Source organism: Acanthisitta chloris, unplaced genomic scaffold (genome assembly GCF_000695815.1).
Source record: "Acanthisitta chloris isolate BGI_N310 unplaced genomic scaffold, ASM69581v1 scaffold37436, whole genome shotgun sequence".
NCBI lineage: Eukaryota > Metazoa > Chordata > Aves > Passeriformes > Acanthisittidae > Acanthisitta > Acanthisitta chloris.
In genome coordinates, this window is record NW_008678264.1 from 6306 (window position 1) to 18853 (window position 12548).

The 12548-nt window shown below is 37.7% G+C and overlaps 1 protein-coding gene across 1 annotated transcript in view; it reads right to left on the reverse strand.

Moving 5' to 3' along the window:
- Window positions 1-12548, reverse strand: part of FIG4 (FIG4 phosphoinositide 5-phosphatase) — a gene marked incomplete at its 5' end in the record, with an annotated part of 50392 nt that overhangs the window by 1276 nt on the left and 36568 nt on the right. The window contains one exon of the mRNA XM_009076796.1: window positions 11613-11702. Coding sequence (XP_009075044.1) covers window positions 11613-11702 — 90 coding nt within the window. The remainder of the gene's footprint in view (window positions 1-11612; window positions 11703-12548) is intronic.

Here is a 12548-nt window from a genome sequence, read left to right on the forward strand (position 1 = left end):
AAGTCTATGTAGCCCTGAGCAACCTCATCGAGTGTGATCCCTCTGTGAGCAGTCAGGTCAGATGACCTCTAGAATCCTGTCCTTTTCAATATTCCATGGTTCTAAGCCAAACCATTCAGTAGCAATGTGTTCTCTGCAACCAACCCAACTATGTATACTCAATACATAATAAATGAATAAAGACTAAAATATCTGTATAGCAAGTAACTTTATTTTAAAGCACTCCAGCCATTGTGTATTCATAGGTACAGTATGTACATTCCCAGCAATATTTTAGTAATTTATTTATAAATACTGCCAGAGTTGAACAGTACGGATGCTTTACCTGTGTGACAGCAAATCAGTTTGGATTCCACAACAGAACACTCAATGTTGCCATCTGAAGGTAACTGTACATTAATTTTCTTTCTGGTGATACTATTTGCTTTAGAGGAAACCAAAGTCTGAAACTACCTCCAGAAAAACAAACCTGACAGAACTATGATTATCTGGAGCAGTGGATGCAATGCACCTATAAATGCTTAACAGGAGAAACAAATTATTTCTCGGTTATGAAGAAAAATGACATATGTGTTTTAAACTCTCTAAATCACAGGTTTCATACATTTTTTTGCCCATTTCAGCTGGGGAAGCTAATTTACTTTCTAGACAGTTATTAAAATACTGCTGCTTTATAAATGCTATAAACAAAGCTGCCCAGGTATTCAGTACAACACAAACATCACAGTTCTGGAAATCCTGAACCTGCTTTCCTAGAGCCACACACACAAAACACTTTTCTACATTACATCATTACTTACAGGTGGATCCAAAATTTCACTGGGCCCAGCAGCATGTCTCAGGGAGTAACTAGCAGCAATGTTTCAGGACAAATTGTTACACAGGTACTAAGCAATCCCTTCCCCAGTATATCTTCCTGGATTTCAGCAACTAGAATTTAGAATCTGCTGGATGCAGCGTTCGAAACTGGACTTCTGTTTCATAAAAAGTGTTTCCCATTTTCTAATATCTCTGAGACTTACTGAACCCTATGGAAATAAGCTCCATTACTTAACTGTGTCTGATGGGACATTTCAGTTGTCATCACGGCCTTTGGCTGCTTGCAATCCCTACCTTGGGAGAAATGGAGAGCAGTCATTCCCTGCTTGCCCCTCCACATCACTATCAGACAACCAAGTGTATCTAATCTCTCATGCACTAGTTATTTCCTGATCAACCTTGTCACCTTGCCATTAACACAGAGTTCCAAGGTCTATTCCATCCTCTTTGATAATGCAGTGAGGACCAAAACAGCGTTTAACACCTCGGATTTCTTAACTAGGTTTTCATTTGTCGTCCATTATTTTAGCTACTGAAGACAAATATTCTAAATACTCTACATAACAGCATACTGGAATAGCAGACAGTGCCAGTGGCTGAAAAAAGAGCCAGAATGCTATAGGTAAATATTGCATTAGCATATGCACATATTCACACTCAAAACTTCTCAGGTAAGAAATTACAGTGGCAACTTACTGTCAAAGCTAACTAATTCCAAAAGCAAACATCAACCAGCCCAAATGCAATGAAAACTCAGATATTAGCACCACTGCCATATTCCACGGAAGCCACAGTCATAACTCAGTCACTGGGTGCTCTTCAAGAGACATGAAATTATTTTTATATCTTCTTTTAAGGGGAAAAAACAAGAACTGGAACACTTAAGCAATGGCAAAGCCCTTCTATAAATGAAATGCTGTAATAAACTTCTAGTTGCATTACAAGCACAAACAAATGTCCAACACTGTTTCTAAACCAGGATCTCCATTAAAACTGCCAAGACCTCTTGCTCCCTTATTTGGTAGCCTTTTATTTAATTAAAATATACTGTATTTTTGATGTCTCATTATGTGACTGTTCGTTAGTCTTAACAAATGACCACAGCATGTCATGTAGTACAGTGCCTAATATTCCTCTGCAACTGAAATATGGTGTACAAATTAAAAAGGTTTCCAGATTAAAGCAATATTTTTCAATTTCATATTTCAGCCTTGCATAGCAATACGTTCATTTGATCATACTTTGACTGCAATGACGGAATGACTTGTACAGGTACACTATTGAACTTGAGACACTAAAATCTCTGGTTACCCATAGAGTTTGGCTGCATACTTAAAAACAAGTTACATTTTACCAGGATGGAGACAGAATTTCCCAGGTTGTGTCACAGAAAAATTTGGCCATTCTAGAAGTGGAGCAAAGAGTAAAGCTAAAGAGCTTGCAGAAAGTGAAGCCTTCCTGCATAGACTGTATTTTTACTTTTGCTTATTTTAGGTTCTATTACAACTCCTGTTGATGCTTCTTAGTCTCAGGATTCTATGTCTCTACAACAGAATGTGAATACTGAAAGGTGAGCAAGTTACCTGCCTGTACAATTAGGACAGAATTCCCAAAATACTTGCCATTTTTCATGCTTTTCTTAACCGAGAGTTGAAGCTCTTCAAAAGAGTCAAACTTCCACTATTATGCTCTCACTAAACCAGTGTTTTAGTTCAGTCTTTGTTGGTAAACTGAATAATACTATCGAAATTTTACCATACTTAACCTTTTCTTTCTACTTTTTTTCTCTCAAGTGTGATAGTTTCTTCTCATTATCCGTTCTAGCTGGGTGTTTTCAGAACTTGTATGAAACATTAGTCTATCTAACTCCATGCTTTAAAAGCAGATTTGCTTTTCAAAGCATCCATAGTTTCTGCGGATACTTATTTGATTAGTGTAAAGCATCTGAGCTGAGACTCTAGCAATGGCATTTGACACCAGCACATTGTACTAACTTACCAATGTCACTATCTAACAACAAAAGATGTCACTTACTCAAACGTAGCTGTCCTGTCTAGTGCACTTGAAAGTGGATGATTAGGTAAAAGAACAAAACAAAGCCATAAGACTATTTTGATGGCTTCTCTATTTATTAATTTGTTTCTAAAGACATGACAATTCTGAAGCACTAAGGAATCAAAAGTCCTCTCCTTAGGCACACTGGCAGCTGGGCAGGAAAGTGCATTTCATTTTGAGCATTTAGTAACTAAATCTCAATTTCCCACCTACTTGCTTCAACACAATAGAAGTATATTGAAAGAACCATATGTTCATGCATGCCAATTTTGATTAATAACCCTGTATTAAGCTGTAACTATTTGTAGAGTGCTTGTACTATCCAGTCATTTAACTAATTTCTCTATCACTATTCATGTAAAATCCCTTCTACTTACAAAGTTTAACATCTTACAAGGGAGTCATGAAGGAGAGCACACCAGTTATGACTTGGCTACCAGATTTCCCTAGAGACCTGTAGCTTTAAGGTCTCCCATTGAAAATTACATAGATAGGAACATAAACACTACGTCCTGAAGGAGAGCATCCTTGGCAAGCAATTTTCAATGTTTTTCATCCCACTTGTGAGCAGGCTTCATGGTGTTATGGTTTGACCAAGGGTACCACTGTCTCTACAGTAAGAAGACACAGTTAAAATCTTCAGTGACAATGAGGATGTTCCATACTTCAAAGGAAAAGTGCATGGCATTGTGCTTAGCACTCAGAAACATAGCAGTCACCAGAAAGCCACCACATTTGTTTCAACATTGATTAGTTCTCAAGTCTCTGAAATGTATCTGAAGGAGGAAACAGAACGTACTCTGTTGCTGTGTTTGAATTCTGTGCAAATATCCATGAAGATGACCAGGAGGAGCTGGAGCACCTCTCCTATGGAGACAGGCTGAGAGAGTTGGGGTTATTCAGCCTGGAGAAGAGAAGGTTCCAGGGAAACCTTCCAGCACCTAAAAGGGCCTATAAGAAGCTGGAGAGGGACTTTTTACAAGGACATGTGATAGGAACAGCTTTAAACTGAAAGAGGGTGGGTTTAGATGGGATAATAGGAAGAAATTCTTTACAGTGAGGGTGGTGAGGCACTGGAACAGGTTGCCCAGAGAGGCTGTGGACTCCCTATCCCTGGAAGCGTTCAAGGCCAGTTTGGATGGGGCTTTGTTCAGCCTGCCCTAGTGAAAGGTGCCCCTGCTCATAGCAGAGGGGTTGGAGCTAGATGATCTTTAAGGTTCCTTCCAACCCAAACCATTCTATAATGCTGACATCTATCTACAAAACTTCGGCAAATCCAGAGGTGTTTCTCTTTTTTTTTGTACCATAAATGTACCCTTTAATTTGCTTACTGTGCTCCTGAAAAAACCCTTGACAGAATTTCCCTTCCTTAAGACACCAACACCTCCATACAATAACGGTTCAGTCACATTCTTTGTGAGCAGAGAGGGCTGAAAACCAGAAACCTTCTCTGCCCAATAATACTACTGCAACTTGTATCTTGCAGAACCAAGCAGCAGCAAAACCTGGACTGCATCCAGGTCCCACAACAATCTCCTGAAACTCTAAAGGCATGTACAGTTTCAAGGCACAGAGAAAGAAGAGATTCTCCTTACATGGGTATGCATCTAAATAAGCATTTTACAATCCAAATTGGAAGCAGCTCCTCTACAGTGCAGACAGAAGGAATATGAGAAAAGGTCACAACATCTGATACAGAAAGATGATATCTGGAGAAAGATAAATCTTTTAAGTAGGAATGATTTACACTGACCACAAGCTAATTCAAAATTTAAAGATCAAACACACAAAGGAACCTAGGGGTAGTACAGGAAAAAACAAGTGTCAAAAGAACTCACAATTAAAAAGAAAAAGAAAAGGAAGAGGAACATAGATTACTTGAGGAAGACAGTTCTCTTAAACTGCTGAATAGGAATTTATCACCTTACAGAGCAGACAGAGGGACAGGCTAAACAAAGGTCCAGAGAATTTTCATTAGAATGTCTAAAAGTAGGTGGGATAAGGTAACACACCATTTAGTACCTTCTGGTTTATTGCTAGAGACTGCTAAGATGACAAAATCCCAAACTCAACAAAACCATAACATCCTAGGTAGAAATAACTAGATTTACTGTCATATTTCACAGGAATTTGTTGCAGTCATATTTTTAGAGGACATCTTTCAATGCTGCTGATTTCAATGCTGCTGACATTAGGACCCAAATGAGTCTTGTGAGATTCTGCATTGTCTTTAAATATATGACACACATTAACACTAAACCAGGTGGACAGCAGACAGAGAAACTAAACTCTTACGTGTGTCGCAGTAATAACAAGGTCCCTGTCAAGTCAGAATTGCACTGAACTGCTGTTGTATAGCTCAAAGGATTTTTTCAGGTTAAATAAAGCCCTTGGTTTTTGAAAAATGATGGCTAAATTTCATCACAATCCACGCATGATTCTGAAGGCAACCATGCCACTGTTGCAGGCTTTTTTTTTACATCAGTGGATGGTATGAGACTTGACATGTGGATTTTTACTCAGGTTTCAGTGTAGATACAAAGGAAATATAGAGGACCCAGAGATCAAGTGTGAACATTCAGGGATTAAAAATGTGTTTTTTTAAAAATTTGAAACAGATATCAATAAATGAAAATTATGATCTAAATCAGTGTAAATACTAACAGTATTATTGTTAAAATAGCATTCAGCATCACAAATGACAGCTCCACTGAAAATGCACTGTGCTTTTACCTCTGCAAAGCTCAGAGCTCAGTAGTGACAGAACAGACAAATGGGAAAAAATTCTTCTCCTACATACACAGCGCTCTGAATCACAGAATTCAAACAATTTTCTCCAAAACCCTGGAAAAAACCCTCCTGCTCTGCTCCCCAGTCTGTTATAAGGGTGTTATACAAGAAGACTGAGCCAATCTAACAAATTGCCACCAGCCACGTGAGAAAGTTCTGCTGCGTTCGACCCTTCTGTGCTGGCTCTGGTGATAACTGGGACCTTCACTGATCTAAATCATCTCATTAATCTACCCGGAAACTATTTGGGTTTTTTACTGAATTAGTTTGCTGCAGACTGATGAGCTGAACTGATTTACGGAGCACTGTAACAAGTAGCAAAGCTTGCACAAGGAACTGAAAAATAGCGATGTGGGAGAAGGGACAGAGCCAGACCTCCCCCTTTTGGTGGCAATGAGCTGTTAGAACTGGCTCAGCTATTTTGTTAACTTCTCCCAACAAACCCAGTCACGCTGTGACTTAAATCATGATACCAAACCATTTCACCTGTTAAACTTCGACAGAGCATTTCACAAACCACCACCATACGGACTTAGTTATTTCCTTCAGTCCCCAGTCAGGTCTTTTCTGGAGTCTTACGACTCTGACCATACACACTGTTGCTTTTCTCCACACCCTTCCCAATAGTATTCTTTGAGATATGTAACTAAAAATGAACAGTGTTCAAGCTTAACATGATCCCTTTTATGCAGTGTTGATTCCTGATACTCTTTTGCCTTTTCTAGCCAACACGCAGTACTTCGTACTTACTTTCCAGGAAAGTGCCCACAGTGACTGTAAAACCACTTCCCCAGAATGTAAGAATGAAGATACTCTCAACAGCAGTCAGCTTAGCCAAGCTATTGTGCAGGAGACAAGAACACAGACAGTGATAAAGCCATTCAGGATCCCAATGAAGGGCAATCTATCATCTTCAGACATGAGACAAAACCCAGGTAATTTACAAACAGACTGATCATTACATTTCCAGAGAATTCTCAGAAGCAATAAATGCTGGAGAATCACAGAAGTGCTTTGTTTAAAAAACTGAGAGGCAAAACCAGGAAAGATTCAAATTTAGTGAAGAAGTCTAATCTGTAAAGCTATTTTTAGAACACCATTACAGTGGATATAAGTGATTCAAAAGACTAAGAGAAATGAAAGTTATTGTAACACATCAACATTAGATTGGTTAACCCAAAGAGGTTAATTATCCTCATCTCTGCTCTGAATCAAGAGCTAATAGTGAGTCATATACTTGTATTTTAATTAGACGTACACTGAGGTTTAGATCAGAGATGCTTCTTAATATACAGCTGTTAAAGAACACGAGATGCAGTACAGGAGATCTCAAAGTAAAATCACCAAACATGAAAGAAATTCATCCATCATAGAGGCAAAGGGTTTTCAGTTAAGGGGGGAAGCAAGGTGAATTTCACACAGATATTTACATGTCCAAGGAGTTAAACAGAACTTGTTTTAGTTAAAAAGCATAGCTGTTCTGTTTCCATGAAAAGGAAGAAATGAAATGAGTTCTAGTTAAAATTACAGTTTCTATTCAGACCCTTCTGGGAGATTTCAAAGGGAAGACTCAGGATAAAAAAAAATTTGCTGAAGATTAGATGCTGCTTGACAAAGGGCTGTCTAACAAGAAGGTGCTCCATGGAAGAGCAGAATGGGGTTGGCTGGTTGTGGAGGGTTTTTTTTTAAAAAACACCTGATTGTACCTTAACAGGAAAAGACAGATATGACAACCTTTGTGATTTAAGCTTAGTGTAAACAGATGGCAGAATACAAACAATTTATTCACCTATTACTTCCATGAATATTCATACAAAGTCCCTATTTTGTGAATAAACACTTCCACTGAAGTTTATCGGACTTTCTGATGTGAAGCAATATACTGGGCTGCATACTTGAAGCAGAGAGGATGCAAGAAAGTACTGTGTAATGAAACTATTGAAATGCTTGAGAATCCAAGATAACTTGTAATTTCCAAAGTTGCTTGTTGATTTATTATGACGCTTTTTGATTCATTGGTTCCACAGCAGTGTCAAGAAACTGTTTATATGTTTTACATGGGTTTAATGTAATAAAATAATTATACTTAACACTCTAACATCCTTTATTAACTTACTTCTGCCTTTCAACATACAGAACCCCCCAAGAACTCCTAGGATATGAAGACACAGAAACATGACACATTCAGCACCAACATTTTCACTAGTATGGTTATAAGTAATAATGCCATGTTTACAAATATAAAGCAGTTTTTTTATCTAATCCTCCAAGTTCATGTGACTTCATATGACTCATATGAAGTCCTGAAAGAATGAGAGAATTGCCCTAAACAGATAACAGCTTTCAGAAGCAGTTGGGGTTGTAAAACTCTTCAGTAGAATTATAAAATATACTGCTCTACTTTTACTTTCATATTTTTAAGTGGTATTATAGTTTCAAAATACTCCAGTAGAGCATTTCATTAACAAAAATGAAAAACGTAAGGTGTTCCACTGAAATTTGCACTGAAAGTAATGTCTCTAATGTATGCATATAAGGAAACCAACAGTAAAAAAAGCTCACATATTACTTGTACATAGTCAGTAGCTAAGTTGTAGATAGTTAGCTGCTACTCAGTTTGAGTCACATTTGATCAACACGTGAATGCTGAGCAGAATCTAGGTAGTCCTGATTTGAAAAGAGGAGAAAAGCTTACAGATATGACATCAAGGGAACTTTTGAAAACACAGACTCTAAGATACACCTCTGAAGACAGGATGTTTTTCAGATATTTAAGCATACCATAACCCTGGACAGTGCCGCAGATGTCACTCAAAGTGTTCTGCTTGAGTCTCATCAATGCCCTGTAAAGCTGAACAGGAGAGCAGAAGCCTATGGATGTGTTAAAGGAGGTTTATAAAACAGAGGGAGAATGACTTTTTACACAGGCACATAGTGATATCGCAAAGGGGAATGGTTTTAAACTAAAAAGAGGGAGATTTAGGTTAGATATAAGGAAGAAATTCTTTACTATGAGGGTGTCTAGGGCAGTTGTGGATGCTCCATCGCTGGAAGTGTCTAAGGTCAAGTTGGGTGGGGCCTTGAGCAAACTGGTCCAGTGGGAGGTGTACCTGTCCAGGACATGGGAGTTGGAACTAGATGATCTGTAACGTCCCTTCCAACCCAAACCATTCTATGGTTAAATCATGAATTAAAGCTGGGGCACAAGTACTGTTGCTATATTGCACAGGCTCCAATGGGCTCAGGCACTGAAGGCAGCTTGGAGCCTGATGTATGCACCAGCTACTCTTTATTATAAGGACCCTAAAGCATGTCCACACTCTCCTCTTGTGCTGCAGTGAACCAAAACGTTCAATTTCCTGTTCAGGAGGGAATAAAATTTCTTGTACTCCGATATAAATTCATGAAGTACATTTGAAAAGGATTTGAGAGTGTATTTTTACAACAATATTATTTATACCACACCACAATAAGCACTAGGGAATTAGGAACAAGTGCACTGTGTCAGCCAACAGTAATTATACTACAGTACTCAGAGTCTCTTCATATGCATTATAATAGTTTGTGCTAAAAGTAGTCCAGCTCTGTTTAGCACTAAGTAAAACTCGACCCTTTTTCCTTCATGGAATTTCTAAGAACAAGAGGAGGAATTTTAATATCCTTCCATATCAGTATTATTTCACAAGATCACTGTAGTCCCTGTTCAAGTATCCATTTTTTATTCCTAATCTATACTTACACTTTCTAAATTTAAATCAGAACATTCTCTTCAGTATTGCCACAATTCATATTTGAGTTCATAAATATCACTGAAGTGACACATAAAAATAAGAAATATTTCTTTCTGTATTGGCTTTATGTATTTGACTGAAATGGCCAAATGTTTTAAGCTTGTGAGATTTGGGGTTATTCAAATAAGATTTCCTTGAAAAGTCTGGAAACGACAGCAACTAACCCAAGCCTAAATTATATCTCACTGCTGCTGAGAAACCAAAGTTTTAGACTGAGTACTTCATTTTACCATGAAAATGGCTGGGGTTTAATTGCATTTGCACCCAGAAGGAACTACTGGGGAATTAAATTTGCCAGATTTGTTTTCAATGTAAAATGTATCTGACATAAAATTAATACAAGCTACCATAATTTTTCAATTTCTGCAAGAGCCCCTTGAGCAACAAGTGCAAGATGTGCCTCAGCTGGTACTGAAAACCCTCTCTCTCTCTCTCCCTAATCTTGAGCATAGTTATGTTCATGCTATTTTATCTCTAAGAAGTGAGTATTCTCCAAGGAAATTCCGGATTCAGAGCAGCAATTCAAACTCAGTGAGAGAAAGCTTCTTTGTTTCAGAATTGAACAACATGCCTTTAAAGAATGGCTACATTTATGACTTTTATTGAAAGAAGAATTTGCCTCAATCCAAACAGTATTTAAACATTTTGAAAATGTTGCAAAACAAAACATGAAGAAAAATTTTAAGCTGTATAAAGATACACTTTCAGCAAAACGAAATTCCTGACTGTGAGATCCTTGTTTCCTCTCAGATTGCACAGAGCAGCAAATTTGGTAGAACTGGCAGAGAAAGATCATGTACATAACTTCAAGAGAGTAAGTGACAGGAGGCACAGATTCATGTGTTCTATGACTTTTACACTTCCACCATTCAGAAACACACAGAAATTAGACTTGGAAAATAGAAAAATAAACATCTGACTACCCAAGAGCCAGAGGAATTCTGTGAATAGACTCTCTTTAACGTGTTCATTTTACAGCAGCATAGCATGGGGAAAAATTTACTCTCCTACACTGTCGAACATGGCAGGATATTTCGCAATTACAAAAAAGAAACTGCCTTCATTCATAATAAAAAAATTCTTCTTACCATAAAACATTTTCTTAATAACCCTGTCCCTTTAAAACATTCAGGCTTGTTCCCTCATATTGAAAAAGATTTTGCCAACCTAATTTACTACTTTAATATCCATTAGGTATATTTTACTATAAAACTAGAGGACGATTTACCTACAAATGTATCATCACTTTAAGTATAGATAATATCAAATGACTAAGCACTGATACTAGGCAGTAATGTCTCATACACAGCATTGCATGTTTCATGTTATCCCATTCTCTCAGCCCAACTGAGACAACCCCAGTCTCTATGCCTACTTGGGTAAATGCTATGTTCAGGGTTCTCTCACTTCATCAGCACAGAGGGGGAGGACTAGAGAGCAGTGCAGGAAACCAGGCTGAGGCTTCTGTAAATCAGTAGATTGCACTGTGTCATGCAGTACTATGAACTGGCCTTGCTCTTTGGTAAAAGATCACACACTCCAGAGACAAAAGCAAACAAAAACCTGCCTTGCCTTGGTGAAACTCCGGGCTACTTACAATACAGGAAGACGTCAACTGGGAAGACAGGACTTCACAGTATAATTTCTAAGACCTGCTTCCACAATAGTATGGATAACAGCATGACTCATTTTTTTTGCATTAGTGCTAAGAAAAGACTCAAATGCAACTTTTAGTTTTATTTTTAATGAAGAATCTTCAAGTCAACTAGTCTTTCAAACTACCTCTTTCAAAAGTAATCACAGCAAGAAGAAATTGCCTTTTAAACTCAGTAGATTAAGCACTTTGTGTTGTGATAACTCTGGATTGTTAAGAAAAAAGCTCTGTTACTACAAAAAATTTAAAACCAAAAGCCAACTCCCTCCCAAGACCCCACAAACACCCCCCTAAAAAAACCACAAACAAAAACTAAAACCCCAAAACCCCAAACAAACCAAAACCAAACACCCAACTATTCATGCTATACGTTGAATCCCTTTATGCAGTAAGAAAATAAATGGAAGTGTGATTCTCAGACAATTTAACATCACATTTACCTGATGATTTTTCACATCTCATGACAAAAGCAAAAGCAGGCTAAAGGGAAAAAGGATACTTACAAATTTATAACCTTATCCAAGTGGTGCTTTGAACAAAATTGTTGGCTGCTCTTGTCTTGTTTATGCTGACTCTGTCCCAGCTGAACGAACCTGTGAAAAGCAGTGGAGAGTAGAATAAATCTAAGAAATAAAAGAACTATCTCCCAAAAAATCATCAAACAAAAGAAAATGACACTAGAAATGTTTTTGTCTTGTTTTATAAGTCACTGATCATTGATGTACCTTCTGGTGAACAGGAGGGATTTTTAAAACTTTATAGTGCGTGCATGTGTGAACTCAGAACATCCTTTTAGCTTGAAAAAAGATTTGCTTATCAATTGGTGTCACTTAGCCATGGGATAGAGACAGGCCTCCCCTCCTAAGAGACAGGCTACAGTCAACTGCCTATGTCTTTTCCTAAGCAATCGGTCAGAGGAATAACCTATGGGAAAAATCAACAGAAAGCCCCTCAAGTTTCAGATTTAAGTCAGTCCTCTGCCAAATTCAGTCTAGTTTATTCATCTGAAATGCTGTTAGTCCAGATCACTTATTGACAAGCACAACCTTTTGGGACAATTTTACCATCTCCAAACATTTGCTGCAGACATTGCCAATGGAATATACTGTCATGGCTTTTTTTCTTGGCAATGAAGTGTAGCAAAATTTTTTTAAAAAATAGTTTATCACTAATCTTAGTCACTCAGGCTAAAAGGAAAAGTCAGAGGGTTTCAAATACATGTAGTAGTTATCTTGCATTCAATTTGTTCGCTCTCCAGCACATCTGCCACTGAAAAGAGAAGCAAATATTAGAGTGATTTAATACTTTCATTTTCTGAGGCAGAGGGTTTTTCTTAATAGTTAGGTGCCATTTAGCTTAAAAATTCTTACTGGTCTATTTCAGGAATATTTACTACATTTTAGCTGGCAACAATTACCAGTGCAAAACCAATCGCATGA